The following is a 20,711-nucleotide window of genomic DNA, read 5'->3' as shown; positions in this document are numbered from 1 at the left end:
AAATGAATCAGTATTTTGATGGGCTCAGAATAAAGCAGAACTGAATGTGCATAGGGTCAAGATCTGGTCTCATTGCAAAGTAGACCCAGAGTCTGTTGTCTTGGAAACTACAAAGTTAGCGTCTATGTGGAACATTGTGTTCAGAAACCCCTTCTCTGAAACTCTGCACCTAGGCTGGAAATCAAGCTTGTTTGTCTGTGTCAAGGTGACTTAGATCCTCCAGGCAAGAGTGGGTGTTTCATTTTACGAGTACATTTTAAAACAGCAAAGTTTTTGATGTCTATGATTTTAGATAACAAGAATTCAGTAAGAATACAGTAGTCACACACACAAAAGCAGATTGTTATGACACATTTCAGTTGCAGTGTGTCCTTGAGAGAAGCAATGCTTCCCATTAATTTTGCAGCTGGTCTTATCTGTCACTGTTATCTCATCCTGATGAAGGAATGTCTGGGCATATTTTTACTTTGTCTGCTTTTATAGTCATAAAGTGAGTGTCCTTTGGAACTCCTAAGTCATCCTAAAGTGATGTAGAATATTGTAAAAGTGCTCTATATAAAGTACCTTCTATATATTGTAATAGTTTGATTAAATCTTCTATGTGCTTTTTTCCCCACACATATTGTCTTTGTGAATGGGTATTCAAGATATTTTTAAATCTTTTTCTGTTTCAAGAGTGTTTAGCTTTGTTCATTATATCATGATTTTTTTTTTTTTTTTTTTTTTTTTTTTTTTGGCAAGCTGATGCAAATTGTCAAGTTTAACAATTGAGTACCACTTCTACGGCATTCTTATGTTTAATGGTGAAATCAAATTTGCAAAGCCAAATATACCCAGTTAGTTATTCTTTAATATGGGAGTTGTAGAAAAAGAGCATGTTAAAGGATGGGGTATAGGGGAGGGGTCAACTGTTAAGGCAAATAATTGAAAACCATGACTTTCTCTTCTCATCTGTTTGTTTATTCCCTTCCCCTCCTGGCTTGGATATATAGATACTCTAGGAAGTGTAGCATCAAGGGGGAAGCAGGGAGCAGCAAGGGGCAGTACAGCAGTAAGGACAGCAGTATGCCTTGTGTTTAAGGAAGTGGGTGGTTGGGGGCGAGGGTTGCATAGATGGCGTAGAGAAGAGAGAGCCAGAGGGGTTACAGTGGTGAGCTGGTTACTTTGAGAAAAGAAGTAAATTTAAGGAAGATAATGGGAGTTAGATTTCTCTGTGTCTAAGAAAGGAATTAGAAACATAGAATGGGGAAAGGGGAGAAAGAACCCTAAAGTGTTAGATTGGAATTAGAAGCATAGTATGAACTTATGGGTCTAAATATGTAAGTGGTATATTTGCATATGTATATCCATATATGTACGCATACACGTATTTCCTAGCTTTGTTCACTGAGTGGACCAAGAAGCAATGGTACCCCAGTAGCAATGAGTACACCAAGCACACAGATCTTGTTTTCTAAATACCATCTTCCACTTAAGGAAACTAAGATGCGAATAAACCAAGTATTATCTAAGTAACATTTTATCAATAAAACATATATTATGTGAGTAGTGATATTGTATTGAAATTTTTATAAATTTAATTCAAGGGTAAGGAAACTTTTCCATTGGGAGGAGGGGTGTGAAATCCTGTACCCCATGAAATAAAAAGTAATTTAATTTAATTTAATTTTTTCCTAACCATGCAAGATTAAAATTACCTAATTTTCAATCAATTTGGTATAACAAATGTTTTAAATTATTGTCAAGTCTACATCATAGTCATTTAAAAAGGGAAGCTATTTCCTAATCTTTGGTTAATTTGGGAAGCATTCCTGAAAATTATTTGCTCTGTTATTTTGAATCGTATTAACATATGTTGAATTTAGCTGTTTCTGTTTGATAAAGATATTAAGGTTATCAGGTAAACAGCAATATCTAAAGGTAATAGAAGATGGAAAAGTGAGAACAAACCTCTTAAGTAATTTTTAAATTAGAGTATCTTGTCTTTTAAAATTTATTTGTGATGTTAATTACATACATACTTTGGTTAAAATATTTAAGAAAGGAACTTTGGGGATATATCTATATATATTTAGAAAAAACCTTTGCTTAGTTGTTTTATGTAATAATCGTGGTACTAATAAGGCCAAGGTCATCATGATTGGTAAAGTGGTACAAAGTACATTGGGCTGAGAAGTGAGAAACCCTTTAATATAGTCATAATTTTTCTGTTAGATGGTTTTATGATATTGTACAAATTACATAACTTCATTGGGTCACAGTATTCTTGTAAGAAAATTGAAGTAGGTGGTCTGGGAAGATGACTTTAGCTCTACACTGTTCTGTGGTCACTGTCTGAACTCCCAGCCTCATAACCTCACCCAACATTCTCTCAAATGCACAAAGACAATACAATTTGCTTTGTACAAATCTTCCCTCCCCCCCCACCCCCACATTTGGAAGAACTATTCAATATATACTCTGGCTTTGGGCTCTTATTGTTAGTACTCTATATACCAACAAAATGATTAGACTGGGACTTCTTTATTTTAGGATTTCATAAATAGTTTGATTTCTAGCTTTTCAAAGATTTCTAACATTCGTAACAATGCTATGTGTGGATTTATCTAGCATATTTCCAGACTCCTAATTTTTTTGATTTTCTGGTAGTCACTGAATTTCAATATGTGATTCAAAATCCAATCTGATGTATAATATTGTTGAACAGAGTTTTTTTTTTATTGGTTCTCCACCCATCTGTCCATCTTCATTAATTCTCTTCCACCCAACCCATATCACATCCTTACATTTTTAAAAAAACCATCTGTCAAATGATACTTTAGTACAAAGCATCTGTCTTCAAATTTTGCCAAGACAACTTTCCAACATAATTTCCCATTATTACTTTTTTCTTTTTTGTCTCCAGTTCTGCCTTCTGAAAAGTGAGACAGCTTACCTAGTATTTAAGAAGGCCAGTACCTTCCAACTAGTACAGTGCGGGAAAATTTAAAGATTTCCTCTAACACTATTTAAATCATTACGTTCTTTTACATCTTAAGTTTTTCAAAGCACTGATCATAAACACAGCAGTTATATTTTCTCCACTTCTATAAAGAAAGTGACTTTTCCCATTCACAAAATGAAATAATTACAGAATTATGATAAAATGTAGTAGTTCACTACACTAATTTTTTAGGAGATCTTTTCTTTCATTTAGCAGTAGTAGCCTAGGTCCAGGGCATTTTCTAGAGCTTGCTTTTCAGAAAATAGCTAGTTGCCCTTTTGTCTTTATTTCACAGAAAATATTATATCTCATGAGAGTTAATTGGTACATAAACTAAAAATTGTAGTTCGCATTTTAATCAATGTTCCATTTTTAGACTAGATAGTATACATAATATTATAATAATCTTTCTACTCACTAATAATTTTTTAAAGGTTTATATTTCAATTCACTTAGTTTAAAGTTTTATAGTTAGACACATATGTATATATATAATATTTTACATGTGTAATTCAGGTTCATTTTCATTCAGGGGATTAGAAATCTGCTGTTTTTTTGGCTATTATTTCCTTTTATATAAATTCCCCTAGTATTAGGTTACTGTTGATCAAATAACGGAAATGCAATGTTGCCTGGAGATCTTTTGTTACATGCTTTTGAAATATTGAAGAATGCCCTAATCTCCTTTTTATATAAGCAGTTGCAGTGAAACTACTCCCCCATTCCAGCCCCAAGCAGGGTAGAAGGTTCCCAGATAGTTCACCTTTACTTACCACTGTTAAACAAAAGTATCTTATTAAATTGGAAAAAGAATCTATTTGCTTATATATCCTAAGGTGAAATGTGACCTAATTTTAAAGAATCTATTGAAGTGTAAACAGTGACAGTGTTTATTTCTTATTCTGTTCATCTATAATATACTCCTTCAGCAAAAGTTTGAGTATGAGGCCTTGTGCTGAGTGATGTGGATGGAGAAACAATAAGATAGTTCTTGTTCTCAAGGAACTCAACAATAAAGTTAAAATGAATCAGATATCCTTATAAAAATGCATGCTGCTTAATTTTCTGCATATATTTATGTACACATATATCTGTGTACACTAACCATAACCCACTTTAAATCATGAAATGCTAGGATATGGAACATGTAAGAAATAGTGTATATCTTGGAATGACTGTTACCAATGTCTTGAGACATACCTACTTCTACAAAATTAACATCTGTTGATTGATTAACTGAAGGAAGTAATTTGCATAAGAAAGAATAATGACTTGGGAGACAGATGTTAAGGAAGGGGTATATTCTTGAAGGATAGGTTTTTATTATTTGTCATAATAAAATGTTTCATTTTTGTTTTTGTCTTTTTTCAGATTTCCCTACTACTTTTACCCAAAACCGTCTGACTTACTACTGGAGTTTTATCTCCTCCCATTCTCTTCTGGTCATGGTGTCCTTTCTGAATGAGTGGTGCTGGCAAGCTGTGATAGTTTTCTATATATTTTCAATTGCATTAGAAAAACAAATTCATTGGTAGTGTGGCTAGCTTTTTCTTCATTTCTAAGGAGTCTAAAATTTTCCCCTAGTTCTGTAAAGAACAGCCTTACCTAAGAGTCACAATACATCACTCAGAAGTTACTTTGATAATGATCTGTGGTGTTAAGGTTTGAAACATTATTAGATCTCTACATAATAATGTTCATTAATATAATATTTATTAAGAAGCAGGGTAAATAGGCTAATGAGATTTATAACTTATATAATGCTACAGAAAATGTATTTCTGGCTTTATACATGGTTTATATTCTCATTTCTTTCCCCAAACTGTGATCAATGATGAAGTTGATGTTAATTTATGTCCCTTTTGATGATAAGAGGATTAAATATATTTTTTGTTTTATTTTTGCAATTATTTTGTTGAGGTATAATTCATATAACATAAAATTCATCATTTTAAGATGAAAATACAGTAGTTTTTAGTATAGTCATGATGTTGTACAAGCAATACCAGCATCTAATTCTAGGACATTTTATTACCCCCAAAGAAAACTCTATGCCTATTAGTTGCTCCTGACTCTCCTTTCCCCCAATCTCTGGCAACAACTAATCTACTTTCTGTTTATGGATTTGCCTATTCTGGACATTTCATAAAAATAAAATGTATTCTTTTAAATTTGTCTAGACACTACCAGAAACATCTTTAAAAAGTTATGCCACAAATTTGAAAGACAAGAGTTCTTTAGTTTCATCTCTCTATAAAGTTATCCAGGAGCCACAAAGCGAGGTAAGTACTTTTAAAATTTATTATACTAGTACAGTATTTTAATGTTTTATTGTGAAATATATATATATATAGTGGTGAGAAAAATTCTATGTTTAAAGAACTATATGTTACAGAGTGTTTAACTGATTACTTTTGAGAAGTGGGGTAGAGAGGATAAGAGAAGACTACTTTATGTTCAAAAAAAGGCAGAGTAAAAACAAAACTGTAATAAAATCAACTCCAGCGTACCATCCCCCAGGCCAAGAAATAGAATTATTAGCATAGTCCAAAGCCATCTCTGAACATGTTTCTATCTGTCTATCTATTATCTATCTATCTATCTATCTATCTATCCATCCATCCATCCATCCATCCATCCATCCATCCATCCATCCATCCATCCATCCATGCTGCTGGAGATAGCTTAGAAAAGTCTGGGTCACTACATTCATTTATTCATTCAGCAAATATATGCATGCCCATTGTGAGCCAGCTGCAAGCCAAGGTAATAGAAAATCAAAGATGAATAACACATGGTCTTTATCCCCCCCAAAATAAAGGGTCGTAGGAAATAAGTAAACACATGCTTTCAAGGCAATGCTTAACTGAGTCTAGATGGCTATGCATGAGTTTACCAGGTGTGCAAGATAAAAAGAACATTCGGACCTTAAGGATAGTATATGGCAGCCTGAAAAAAAGCAAGGCATTTGAAGAATGGTGAGTAGTTTTGTCCAGCTGGGTGCTTTCCCAGTCCTCCTTTTTTTCTCATGCCCCATCTCCTTTTCTATTTTTTTTAGACACAAATTTAGTGTGAAGTAATAAAATCATCTATATTCCAGATTCTGGTGCTTACAAATCCCACCATTCATATGGAAATAGAAAAGCTTTGGAAGTGGCATGGAAAATAAAGAGGCATGGCACTTGGAACAAAGCAAGTAGGCTAACGCAGTAGTTAACAAGAGAGGATAAGACTGTGATAAGAACTGAAGCTGGAAAGATGGGTTTAGGTTGTGACTGTAGTGGGTCATGAAATCTATCACAAGCAGTTTAGACTTTTTTTGCACTGAAGGGATGACTTGATCGGGTTTTTCTTTTAGGAAGGTGGCTACGTGAAGCATAGATTGGAGAATGGAAAAATTTGAAAACAAGATTAGTAGGAAGGAGGTTATGAAAATAGCCTAGGAAGGAGCTGTTGAGAACCTGAACTAGAGGAGTGTCAGTTGGAATGGGAAGAGGTAGAGTAGAGGTGAGAAATATGATGGTAGACTCTAACACAGGGGTAAAATAATTTACAGTCTGGAGTCCAGTCCTATATAGACCTATGTGCCTTTGAGATGAAACTATCATAACTAGAGTCTTTTGTTATTTGAGTAGTTAACTTCTTTTAAGGGAGCCTTTTAAGCTTCTGCTGTAGATGCTATAAAGTACATCATGAATTTTAGGTGCTGAAGAAAAGATTAGGGAGTATACTGACAAGCCAAAAATGTTAACTGGAATAACTAAATAGAACAATCACATTTTTCTTGTCTTTCCTTCCTCCCTCCAAAGCTTCTTAACTTGTACAGTATGTATAGGTACATTGTTTCCTTGAAGGGTTTTTAGTTTTTTTGTGTTTGGGTAGAAGCTATTTTAAAGTTTTCTATCTTTAAGTGAGAATTACTTCACCAAAAGAGTAAATAGCTCTGTGCTTTAAAGAAATCTTTTCTTTTCTTTCTTTTCTTTTTCTTTCTTTCTTTTTTTTTTTTTTATCATTTCATGGTTAGTATTTTTGAAAGACTTAAAAATTCTTCCTCTAATGAAGTGTACTTTAACCAGGCTACTTTGAATAGAGTCTGTGAGGTAAATTTTTAATGGGCTAGTTTGGTTCATAGCATTTCTTTTATTCAGATTTATAGTGAATACAGCTCTAATGGTTCATGGCAGTATTTCTCAAACACAAATTTCTCCAACAAATTTAATAACCCCTAAATGAACTATTTCCTGTTCAGAACATGCTGATCTCCCACTTGGGTGTTGCAGCCGTATCAAGTTACTATAAAAGTTACTAAATGCTTCCTTTCAGTTTCCGTATTTATACTGTTGGGGACTGGTAACAGTTTGTGGATGGTCTTCAGTCCGTGGACCACACATTTAGAAGCACTGGTTTAGGACGTTTTGCACATGAGTTTGTTTTATGTTTTTTGCCTGATTCATTTAGTGAAGACAATGTATATTCTGTATTCTTAAGACAACTCAATCTTTAAAAATCCATTGAGAAGTACTTCTAAAATATAACAGTATAATTTACTTTTACGTCACAACCTTTTTATTCTTTAGAATATTTTGTTTCTTAATTGGGAGATATTCTAAAAGAGTTGTTGTTGTCTTTTGGCATTTTTGAAATCTGAGACGTTGGTTCTGGTATTACCTGAAGTCTGGCAAATTTGGTATTTGGATTCTACTAATAGTACTTTTTCATTATTCAGTTTAATTCACTTCATAAATATTTGTTGAACCCATATATCATACCCCAAATCACTTAGAAATATAACAGTGGACAAAAGAGACTAAATTCTTGATCTCATGGATTAGAATTTTTATGCTGGTAGGTGAGATAGATAGATATTAAACAAATATCTAAATATAAAATGCAATGTCATTTAGGGATAAAGCTATGAAGAGAAATGAAGTGTAGTAGGGGGAGTTTGTGTTGGGACTGAGGAGGTGGTGGTTGAATCAAGGTCTGAATGAATCGGAGGGAGAATTAGAGGGCAAGAACATTCCAGGAGAAGGAATAGAAAGTACAAAAGCCCTGAGATAGGTATGTGTGGTGTGTTCAAGAGACTTTAAAGAGGCAGTTTTTGGTACAATGCGGTTTTCTCGACTGGTGTTTTAACTGACTTTAACTTTACGATAGGTATATAATTAGAGGCTAACAGTGCTTAAGTCTGCCAGGAATACAGCTGTCTTTTCAAAGAGCCACATGAAGTCTCTTTGGTGTCTTAGTCATAGGGAGCCAAGAGTGATGGGAGGGTCAGTTTAATGGCATCTGGCGCTTGAATAGTAGTGTCCTTCCAATTTTTAAAATCTTTATCCTACCTGTATTCCTCAGTAACCATTCAATGCAAAAATAAATAAATAAATCCAAATTAAAATTAAAGTAAAAAAAAATTTGTAAGATTTTCTTTTAATTTACCCAAACTTAACTGTTTCCCATCTTTTATTCCTGCTTTAGTCATTCAAAGGCATTTTAAAGTCACATTTCTATTACTATTACAAATCTCTCTTAGGATACAGAAGTCTTATGAATGGATTGTTGTAAAAGTTGAGTTGTAACTTAGTTGCTTTAGAATGCAGAATGTATTTTAAAACAGAAAGAAGGTACATGTTGATTAGGGTCTCATTGACACATAAAAAAACCCGTTTAACACATGTAAATATACTTGAGGTACAGTTCTCTCTCAATAGTATTATAAAACCTACTTTCCAAGCATAACAATGTATCCATGAGAAAATATATTCAAAAATTCAAACCAGACACCAGTAATACAGCATATCTTAATGCTCCATTGCTGGTCTCAAATATAGTCAAGTTAGATAAGTGAGACACCACTTGTATTTTCCACATTATATATCATTTTATTCTTTGACATTTTTCATGTGTGCTTATAATTGAGTCAGAAGTCTTGGTTCAAGTTCTGACCTTTGTGAGCTGTGTGATTTTGGTCAAAGTAGTTAGCCTCTTTGTCTCAATTTTCTTATGTAGAAAGTATGCATAATGATATTCTACACTACAATGTTGTAAAAATTGAATGGGTTCACTGGTGTGAAAACATTTTGCAAGCTTTAAAACACTGCACAGATATTAGTGTTTACCTCTGTTGGTTCGATATGCATAATTAATCTAATCTTATTATAACATATAAGTTCTACATCCCCTTTGAATCCGTCTTCATTTGGCTCTGCTTTCATAAAGCAAAAACCCTTTTAATTTTGGATTTTAAACCCGTTATAAGGCCTTTCGATCATTGATTATGTGTTTATGCATACTATTGAATAAATTTTCAACATAAGGTTTCATAATTTTGCAGATACTCATTAGACTACATCAATGGGTTTAATCAAAGCTTTCCCAGGTATTTAGAGAGGTATCTCACAGTATGAGATTATTGATACTGTTCCAAAAAGAAATTTTAAAAACTCTACCTGTAAGCTAAATATCCCCCTACCATTTTTTCTTTATTCCTACCACCCTAATCCCATTCTTTCAGATTCTACCCTAAAAACTTTTCTTGCTCTCTGTGAATGGGGTTACCTCTGGCCCTCCAGTTTCCTGTTACCTTTGTCATGCCAAAGTGAATACCTGTTGCCCTCTAATGATCATTTTGAGAAACAAAAAGGTAATTCCTTAACTGTCAGAAAGTAGATAATTTTTCAATAAAAAAGACTAATTTGACTTAGTCAATGTTTATCGAAGTGTAATTTTTGCTATACCTTTTGTAAATGACTTTAATTACATCCAGTTTACTTTATATACCTATTTGAAACCGAAACATCCACTGTAAATTAGTTGCTGTTCATTATAATTATTGGTAGTAGAAAATCTTTTTAGTAAGTTGATTTAAATCTGTTGCCTAAATTATAAAAGTGAATGAACTGTATAATTCATTGAAAATACAGTAGCCTGATAGTTTAAATCTCCTGACAGTTGTATATGATTTATATATGATCAATGCATATACTTTAAGATAATACTTACCTGTAAGGGTCCCTTATCTTGAGTTTCTAATTTAAAAAAAGGTGTCTGTTATAAAGATAGTCAGCTTTATTAACTGGATAATGCTGGGAGTGTGGTGGGAGAGGAAAGGTTATAGATAACTCCAAATCATGTCTAAAACAAAATGACAGCAATGTTTAGATTATGCAGTTACAATAGGGATCTAGATCTAAGGGCTCTATAATTATTCAGCTACTCCACACAACAGTCATTGCTGTCAGATGCAGGAGGTGACAGAAGCTCCAGATGCGACAGTAACTACCTAGAATTCCTATTTCAATTTCTCCAGCCCTGTAGCCAATCACTTAATATTGGCATCTTATATCAGAAAGAAAGGATATTAAGGAAGAAATATCTTAGAGCTTAGGTGTTTTAAGAAGTCAAAAAGATACGGTTTTAATAATAATACTACTGTCGAATTATAGAATATTTTAAAGTTTACAAAGTGCTTTCGAATATGCTTGTTTTGCACTGTTTGCCCTTCCACTAGAGTTTGAAGTTTTACTCAATAGCTAAACAGTAAATAGTTTTGCTTCCAAAAAATGGAAACATTTATATATTTCAGTAATTAGAAATCAGGGAAAACTTTTGTATATCATATATTAGTGTCATTCAAATACAGTCCAGTCTTTGAATTAACATTTGTCTTTCTTCCAGTTGTTGGAACCTGTCTGTCACCAGCTCTTTGAATTCTATCGCAGTGGAGAGGAGCAATTACTTCGATTTACACTGCAGTTTCTTCCAGAACTAATTTGGTGCTACCTTGCAGTCTCAGCCAGCAGAAATGTGCACAGCAGTGGATGCATTGAAGCTCTTCTTCTAGGGGTTTACAATTTGGTTTGTATTTAACGTAGTTAACAAAATGTTTCCTGGCAAAAGCAAATATGTAACCTTTTCAGTAAAAGCAAATACATAATAGCAACTACTTTTCATTTTAGTAAGGCTAGTATTTGTTTTTTATACATCAAGTGACTCATAGCTCTTTCTCCTAAAAATAATTTTATGGAGGTTGAGGGCTATAAGGGCATACATATAATTATGTAAACAAACTTTTTTGGATTGATTGAAGACTGGAAATCAGATCATTTCAATTCTTTTATACATGTATCTGAAAATACCATTGTTGAATTTAAAATTTTTTAAACTTAGAATCCATTGTCTATAAATTGTTTGTGAACTTCACAAAAATTTAGAAGGATTTAGTTTAACATCTACCATTAATAATTCTATAAAATCTGGACTGTCTCCAGGACTCACACCATTGATTTAACATATAGTTTGCATTACTAATAGTATGATATCCTATATACTTAAGGTTTGTACTTTTTAAAATGGAAAAGAAGTTTAAGGGCCTTTTCTTGACATTTTATAACTGTGTTAATTGATTAAGAAAATGTAACTTTTTATGTGAGAGAAATTAATGATTTTTAAGACATTACATCTATTTTTCAGCTATCCTTTAAAACTATATGTTACTGATATTTAAAAAATGGAAGGTAAACTCTGGCTGTTTATGAATAACCAACAATGGATTATCATAATTTAAGATTTTAATTGTCTTTAAAATTTTTTTCAGGTCTTTTTTTAGAGTAACAACTTAAATTAAGCTTTTAAATTTGTGTGTAAAAAATAAATATTTTAAGATTTTTTTTTCACTTTTATAGGAAATAGTTGACAAACAGGGACATAGCAAAGTATTGAGTTTTACGATTCCATCTTTATCCAAACCATCTGTATATCATGAAGTAAGTGACATTGTATCAAAATAAATTTATTGTCTCTAAGATTTGAAGTTGCTATAAGTTAATGTCTGGTTATTGAGACAAATTTTTTTTTATCAGTTTATTAGTATTTTAAAAAGTATAAAACACTCCACAAAGTATTTGCTATTCTCAAAGTGAAATAAGAAATCAAAATCATTAAACTTTAAACCAAAATCTAATGGTAAAAGATCTATTGAAAGTATTCATTTTGAAGTATTTTTCTCTCCTTCTGATGGATAAGACTAGTCTATTTTTTCGTAGCATTTATGTATTTTCATGGTAGAATTTTTGAAGTTAAGCGATTTTATATTTGTGGTTTATAATTTATATCTTTGAACAGAAAATTTAGTAGGTAGTATGAATATTTTTAAGATATATGATGTTCATGGCAATCATTCTTAGTGATGTATGTATTCTAAATATCACATTTTCAACAGAATGTTTTCTTTCCTTCTTTATTCAAATGTCTTCTCTTTAGCCTTCCAGCATTGGGTCCATGGCTCTGACCGAGAGTGCACTATCCCAGCATGGTTTGTCAAAAGTAGTGTACAGTGGACCACACCCCCAAAGGGAGATGCTGACAGCACAGAATAGGTATATTGTGGAGACATAATTTACTACCCTACCGTACTGATTTTAAAAAAAAAATTATTTCAGTAGATTTATAAGTAGTATTTAATGAGTTGTATGTAACAAGTTTTAAAAATATTGAGTCATTTATGCAAGAGAAAAACACATCTTCCTATTTTGACTTTAGATGTCATCTGGAACATTGAATTTTTAAGATAATTTTCATATGACTTGGAAAGTCTCTTTCCTTTTAGCTTTGTATTGTTATTGTTGTGATTATTTTGTATAGGTCTGTTCTATAACATAATATTTCTTTCCAATGCCTGCTTAATCTAATTATTATTGACTTCTTAAAATTCTAAAGAATTAAAAATATTCTTTTGGTTTATCTTTAGGTTTGAAGTGTTGACATTCCTTTTGTTGTGCTATAATGCTACCTTAACCTATATGCCCAGTGTTTCTCTTCAATCACTGTGTCAAATTTGTTCAAGGTAAATTAAAATTTAAATGTTTTTAATTTCAAAAAATATGCATCTAGGATTGCTAATTTGTTACATATCTAAGGTTATCTTTGTATGTTTAATGATTTGTTTACATTAAATAAGTTAATATGAAGCTGAGCTTATCAATACATAGGAAGCTCTCTGTACATGACAGTTACAAAAAACAATGAAGAGGGTCAAGCTGAATAGCATTTCAATAGAATATTGAAGTAGACAAGGATCATACTATATAATTCAAAGGATGGAACTGTTATGACCTTTCAGTTTTAAGTATGTGGTTAGTTGCTGTATTGTTTGCTTTTTAAAAAATTATTATTCATTTTTATTGTGTTCTAATTTGGCACCAAGAAATAGAGACACTGATTTTTAAACTTGTTACAAAAAAATTGAGCCAGGATGTTGGTTAAATAAATTATGATAGTCCTAAGGTATACTATGCAAACATTTAAAATGTGTCATTTAAAAGAGTATTTAATGATAGAATATATGTAGTGTGATTCCAGCATTGACTGAATATGACCAGCATATTTATGTATAATTAATAGGATTATGGTTTATTTAAATTTTTTCCTGTGTGATTTTCTCTCCTGTAAATTTACTGTGATGGTCATGTTACCTTTTTAAAAAACAAAAACAAAAGAAAACAAAAAAAGACGCAGAAAAAGCCTTTGATAAGTCAGGTAAATAATGGAAAATATAGAATTAAGGAACTTATAGAATAATTTAGATTTGGGGAAGTTATTTAGAAAATGTAACTTCAAAAAGTTAGTAAGAGGGAGTGTGTGTAGAGCAATATGTAGAAATCAAATCAAATCAAAACTAAAAAGCGGAAATTGATTCTGAATAGGATAGAAAACCATGCAGGACCAGAGGGAGAAGGGAGGTAATGAGGCAAGGAGCTTGTTAGAGAAGATAGAGAAGTGGAGAGTCTTGCAGATGATTCCTGTATTAGAGCATAATTTTTTAAAAAGGAGACTATTTTAACATCAAAAAAAGAGGAATGGAAGAGAAAGAATAATTTATAAATTAAAAATGCTTTCTTTGTTTCTCATTTCACTATGGTCCAGTGAAAACTTTGTTATGGACTAAAATGAGAATAAGGACTAACATTTCAGAAACATAGGTTTAAGCTATCACCTGTTGAATCTAAAACACACTACAAAAGCCCAGGTCCTACTCTGAAGCAGTGTCTTAGACAGAGGACCCAGAAATGCGTGTGTGTGTGTGTGTGTGTGTGTGTGTGTGTGTGGTTCTAATACATTCAGATATTCTAACACAACCTCCTAAATAAGAGCCATTTTTGATGTTTTCCTGAAACTGCTGTTGGAAAACTTAGGAAAGAACATGTGTCACTGGCTTCTGTCCTGTGTAATTCCAATACACTGACTGCCCTCTAATAGAATTACTTTTACTTTCTGGGTAGAAAATTGCTAATATACCAATTTTGCCTAACCAGAGAACTGTATAATCTTTTAAGAACGCAAGTAAATGCTAGAGCTAGTTTTAAAAACAAAGAGAAACATACATTATTTAAAAACTAGCTGTGGGTATTTTGACCAAGGAAGATTTTAGTAGAAACATATTAGATTAATTTGATACCACAAGAAAAACTGATTCTTTATAAATGTTCACCATCTCTAAGAAAACAAGGGAGGAAAGAGATCTAATAGTTCAAAAGACGTAAGCTTTAAGTAATGCTAACCCTTAAGCCACAGAACATAAGACGAACTCCATCAAATTTGTCATTCCCATCTTTTATAGTTTTTTTTTTTTTTTGGATTCCCTATTACGATATTCTCAATGGTTTAAAAGCTAGTTACTTATTTTTCTTAACTTGTGGTTCCCTTGTTTATCAAATAGTCTAATTAAAATTTTCTGTACCTTTTTAAGACGAATGGAAAAGAATTAGAAAGCACTTGTATCTAATCAAGCAAAGCCTTGTCCATATCTATGGAAAGAAACTGGTTATAGAACTGAACTGTGGCGATAAGTCTGTGATAAATGGTTCTGATAGTTAAGGTATATGACTTCCTAATGACCTTAGTCCTAGTGCAGAATTTCCTGAAGAATAAAGTAATCTCACTGTGTTATGACTAATTCCATCCTTTTGGCCATGTAGTTTTAGTTTTCGATTGCAGCTCAACTTGGTTGTTGATGTTATGCCAAAACGATTGCCTGGGTCTTCTAGGAGGAAGGGCATGGAAATATAACCAGAAAAAATTTATGGAATATCTGAGCTAGATCCAGTGACAAATGTGTCCCATTCTTTTTTTAACTTTGAGATTATAATGAATTGTGGAAGTTATTAAAACAATTTTGGACACTTCCTACTCTCTACCCCTACATACAATCCATTCTACTGAGCAAAAATCTGTTCAGTTACCATGAGCTTTGCTTTCCTGATTCAGACTGAGAGCCAACTTGATAGCCTGTGTTTTCCTCCTACAGAGTGTGCGTGGCCCACTTGGAGAGGAGGTCTGAAAGGAGGCAAGAGCTAGACTCAATGAATTTTAGTCAAGAAGTTTATCTGCTAGTACTAAACATTGTATATGGCCTTCCTAAAAGGAATATACCCACCAATACTACAAATAAGTTTTGCTAGTATATATTAAAGCCCTTTAAATTTGGAGAAGTATTTTAATGTGGAATATATTAAAGATGAAACTGTACTAAGCTAGTATGTTAAATTATCTCCCATTGTGTAAGAGACTCCTGATTTGTTCACCTGGTGAGTCACTCAGCTGACTGACTTGGATATGTACTGCTATGGATTCTAGCTCAGGGTATTTCTTCCTGTGTATCGATAATGAAACCTTACCTCTCTCCTAATTCTTAAATCAGTCGTCCTGACTACCTAAACAGATTTCTCCTTGTTCTTTTTTTTTTTTTTTTTTGGGGGGGGTGTCCATTAAGGGCACCTTTGTGCAAATAAACCATTCTATGGATTCATTCTCATGACCGATAAAATTATATATATATATCTCACATATATAACTTAACACAGTGTATGCCACTTTATTATCATTCAATAAATAACAGGTATTATGAATTGTACTCCAGTGATGAACCCATGTTAACTATGAATGTATAGCATCTCTTTCTTTTTTCTTCCCTGTATACTGTTACCAACAGTTATAGAAACATATCTTATATAGATCATTCTTTGTTGGAGGAGACTATAGTTGACTTTTCATCACTTATTATTTTATTTGCAAACTTCTTTTGCCTATATAAATCTTCTTCGTCCTTTACAATCCAATTAAAATAATCTTTTTTCCAACAACTTGAGCACTGTGTTTGCATGTAGAAAGTGATAGAAAAGACAGCCTTTATTAGGCTCCCAATTTCAAAGAACAGAAGCATGAGAACAGAAAAGTGCTCATTACTGTATAAGCAATTTTTCCATTTTCTCTTTTCTCCTTTTTCTCTTTTACTTCCACTTTTTATGTTCTCCTGGCCTTCTCCTCACTACTTAAAAAACAGAGCAGAAAAAGGTCTTGAAATTGGTTAGTTTTGTTTCCTAATCTGTATCTTTTATACAGTTTGATAGAAAGTAGAACTGGGCTAAATTTTAAGTATTTCTCAAATTAAAAATTAGGACAGTTGTTTCCCTTTTTCTGACTAGTTTCTATTAACTGATCTGATGATCTTAAGAGAGTAGTTAATCTACTTTCTTTTCTACTTTGGGTTTCGGTATATGCATGAATAAATATTCTTTCCAGTGAGTCTCACTGGAATTGGGCCTTCTAATTATATTGTGGTGTAAACGCAGAGTATATTGACAACAGTCTGAAAAGTTTACTTTCAGTCTAAGAATGAGACATAGTTTCTCAGTAGAGAATGAGAATCATGGCAAGAGTTTTCCTCACTTACAAATTGATACTTAGAACCTCTCCCAGAAATGTATTAACAAAATATACTTTCCAAAGAGATTTCTCTGTTAACATGGTTTATGATTTGGGGAGAGATCTATGTGACCATAAAGCAAATTTAAAATAGAAATAAGTGTTATGCTACTCAGCTGCTCTTTTGTAAGGTTAGGTCCTTTTGTTTTGGATTTGTGAAAGGAAATCAGTTAACTTCAGAGTGTTCCTGTGATGAACGGAAGAATCAGGCATTCATGTGATAGGTAGCTTTATTGATTGTTTTTGTTTTGTTCTGCATTTTATTTAAATTCAGTGAAGGATCTATGAGAAAAGAATGTCCTTGAATGGAGTGATCAGAGAACTGAGGAGTGAATCAGAGAATTCTTAATTATTAAAAGAAAAGAATGGAGAAAAGAGGGTAAAGAGATACCATTATTAGTTAATAATGCAGCTGGATAGGACTAGATTATTTTGGGTCTCAGCTCACACATGACCTCCTTGGAGAGGCCTTCCAATACCATCTTTTCTAAAGTAGCAGCTTCTCATCCTAGTTTATTACCTTTTAGCACTTACAACACTGTTATTACTTTGTTCATCTAGTATAAGTCTGTCAACTGCTAGAACTTCATGAAGTGAGAACTTGGATGTTTTGTTTACTACTGTATCTTCAGAGTTTAGAGAAGTACCTGGCATACAGTAGAAACTATTTGTTGAATGAATGAGTGATAGGTGATCTCGTTCACTTCAGATTTATGATACATTAAATACAAGTATGATTAAAGGAAATAATTTGGTTTTTACTTTTAAAATATTTTTCAGTAATGAATGCAAAATTCCTACATTCTATTGCTACAGTTTGGGTAAAGTTTTAGGAGTTACAAAAAACTAACTTCTATGGTCTGAATGTTTGTGTCTCCCCAAAACTCATATGTTGAAATCCTAATGCCCAATGCGATGGTATTAGGAGGTGTGGGGCCTTTGAGTGGTGCGTAGGTCCTGAGGTGGGGCTCTCATGAATGGGATCAGTGTGTTCTTAGCCAGGAGGTGCCACAGAGCTCTCTTGCCCCTTCTGCCATGTGAAGATATAGCAAGAAGTCTGCAGCCCTGAAGGGGGAGGGCCCTCGTCTGACCAGAATGGCACCCCGATCTTGTGCTTCCAACCTCCAGAACTGTGAGAAATAAGTATTTGTTGTTTTGAAGCTACCCAATCTGTCGTATTTTGTTACAGCAGCCTGAACAGACTAAGACACTAATCCTTTGCATTTCTGAATAAAGGTTCAGCCTCGTATAGAAGACTGCTTATTTCCTTGTGGGTAGCTAGTAGAGAAAATGAGAGAATCTGGAATCTTATTTCCCTTGTGAATCTTTCAACTGCGTTGGTGTTTGCTAGAATTGTTTCTCTAGTTCTCACCTAAAGTAAATTTAGAAGTTGGATTGACCATGTTAGACCATTCATTTACTGTCACTACCATCTACACAGCTATCCAAACTAATGTAGGAATAATTATGTGCTCCTCTTAGTCCTTATGGTCCCCCACCCCCTGCTGATTTTACTTAAATGTGATTCCAGTCCCACCCTTCTTCATTCTCCCCACAATTCCTTCTTTAGTTTGGCCCCCTTCATCTCACTCATGGGATATTTTGACATTCTCCAGTTTCAATGAACTCTTCCAGTATGGCCTGAGTGATATAACCTAAAGACCAATCCAATCATGTCATTCCCTTGCTTAAAACGACAAAACAAAAAACTTTAGCTGCTTCTCATGGCCTACGTGCTGAAGCTTAGCAGATTGAAAGATGCTCCATGATCTGACTCCTAGCTGGCTTCTCTGTTCTTTTCTAGTGTCCTAGCATTCTGTCCTACTCAAATTTCCCCAGTCTCTTCCATGTTACGCTGTTTCATCCCTCTCTGCTTTTGCCCTTTCCAATATTTTCACTTTTTCTTCAAGGCTCAGTTCAAAGGAATTTCTTTCTGGAAAGCCTTCTCTGACCCTCTACTTCTTCCATTAGAGTTTACCACTCTCCTTTTATTAATTCTATAACTCATTCATTGCACATTTTAGTTTACGAGACAGTCTCCATGATTAGATTGTGAGTCTCTTTGGGAACCACATCTTCCATCTATGTCCCTAGTGTCTCACACAATACAAATCTTTACTAAGTATTTATTGAATGAATAAATAAATTGAAAAGTCCTAGCCTTCATAGATTAGTTCTCTATCATTTCTATAATAAGGGTGTAAGGTGTAAGAAAATTAAATGGTTCTAAATTTGCTTTAGATAATAAGGGTAAGAGGAGTCTCTGTTCTAGTTTGTATATAAGTTTTTATAATAGCAAACAAAATTTGAGTTGATTTTATTTCATGTACAGCTAATTTTGTGGTTTCTGTCTTAGTCATCTCAGGCTGCTATAACAAAGTACTGTAGACCAGGTGGCTCAAATGATAGACATTCGTTTCTTACAGTTGCGTCATCTGAGAAATCCAAGGTGCCAGCAGATTCAGCTCCTGATGAAGCCTGATGAAGGCTATCTTCTTGGCTTATAGGCTACTGCCTTCTCACTGTGCCTTCACATGGCGGAGATTAACCTCTGGTCTCTATTCCTCTTATAAGAACACTAATCCCAGTGCGAGGGCCACTCTCATGACCTCATCAAAGTGTAGTTACTTCCAAGGGCCCCACATCCAAATATTATCATATTGAGGGATTAGGGCTTCAACACGAATTAGAGGGGGCATGAATATTCAATCCCTAAGTATCCCTGTTCCCTTTTATTTTTGGTTCTAAAGAGTTCTAAGATCCTCTCAATATCAAATAAATTTATATTTACTCTTTAAAGTTGCCTTGAATTAATGATATCTTCAGAAGGATATTTTCGGAATGGTCTGTGGTACACTTGGGCATGTCTAAGTAAAAGCTTAGATTCCCTGAGTAGGGGAAATATTAAGTTCTAGATGGTAATTGCATGAGGGGGGGCGGGGAGGAGGCAAATAATTACAGTTTATTGACTAGTATTATATTAAATAAAGGTTAAATAAAGGTTGTATTTTTATCAGCCACAACATATTATAAGAAAATAGCTATTTTCCTGTTTTATTAAAAATAGAAACTTACTGTTTATTTTAAAAGCACTGCATGTTGATCATAGAAAATTTAGAAAACACAAATAAATATAAAGAAAATAAGTTTATAATCCTACAGCTCAGAGATAATCTATGACTTTGTCTATGATCTTTTTACAGTGACTCATGCTGTTCACCTGTTTGTTTATTATAAAATGGAATTAGGCTGCATGTGTTATGTTGTACAGTTTTCCCCCCTGTCATTTAAATAGGCTTTCAAAACATTATGTTTACTTGTTTTATAGTATTCTCTGAATAGTTTATATAATTGGTCCCCTGTGTTGTACTTTAGGTGGCTTCCTGTTCATTATAATAAATATTCCTTAACTTTAGCACTCCTTAAATATCTTCACTATAATAACTACTTCTTTATATTTCAGTTTTTATGGCTTATTTTTAAAAATTTGGTAAAAATATTGATCTTTTTTGGGGGGATTCTACCTTTGTGTCATGTTTAGGCATTCAAAGAATATATAATGATTTGCTTACATTTTATTTCTCATGGTTTTTTAACATGTCAAATTTCAATCTATCTGAAGTTCATTAAACTGTACTGCATAATGTTTGGGTCTTATTTAAGAGTAATTTTTTTTGAGCCTGTAGTTTGTGTCAAGGTCTTTGTCAGGAATAGAGGATCATACCACAGGCCTGTTTATGACAAATAGTGCTAAGTTCCATGTAATAGATTTTATGGTGACCAAAAATTATTAATAATTGATAAAATTAGTGAATCAACTCTGAGAATCTGGTTCACTTACTATATATTAACATACCTCTCGCTTTATACATTTTTTTTTTTTTTCTGGTTAAACTTGCTAAGAAAAATGTTACAGACAAATGTTCTGTTTGGAAAGATTCTTTGTTTCATAGCTATTGGTTTGTTGTGA

The 20,711-nt window shown here is 33.1% G+C and overlaps 1 protein-coding gene across 2 annotated transcripts in view; it reads left to right on the top strand.

Annotated features, from left to right (window-relative positions):
* The window catches only part of FAM126A (family with sequence similarity 126 member A), a 65,318-nt gene that overhangs the window by 21,806 nt on the left and 22,801 nt on the right, over positions 1–20,711 (top strand). For both annotated transcript variants that reach the window (XM_016159553.2, XM_016159556.2), the window contains exons 3-7: positions 5,164–5,265; positions 10,658–10,837; positions 11,665–11,745; positions 12,242–12,357; positions 12,729–12,824. In XM_016159553.2, coding sequence (XP_016015039.1) covers positions 5,164–5,265; positions 10,658–10,837; positions 11,665–11,745; positions 12,242–12,357; positions 12,729–12,824 — 575 coding nt within the window. The remainder of the gene's footprint in view (positions 1–5,163; positions 5,266–10,657; positions 10,838–11,664; positions 11,746–12,241; positions 12,358–12,728; positions 12,825–20,711) is intronic.

Source organism: Rousettus aegyptiacus, unplaced genomic scaffold (genome assembly GCF_014176215.1).
Source record: "Rousettus aegyptiacus isolate mRouAeg1 unplaced genomic scaffold, mRouAeg1.p scaffold_m13_p_13, whole genome shotgun sequence".
NCBI lineage: Eukaryota > Metazoa > Chordata > Mammalia > Chiroptera > Pteropodidae > Rousettus > Rousettus aegyptiacus.
This window is presented reverse-complemented; position numbering and strand designations above follow the sequence as displayed.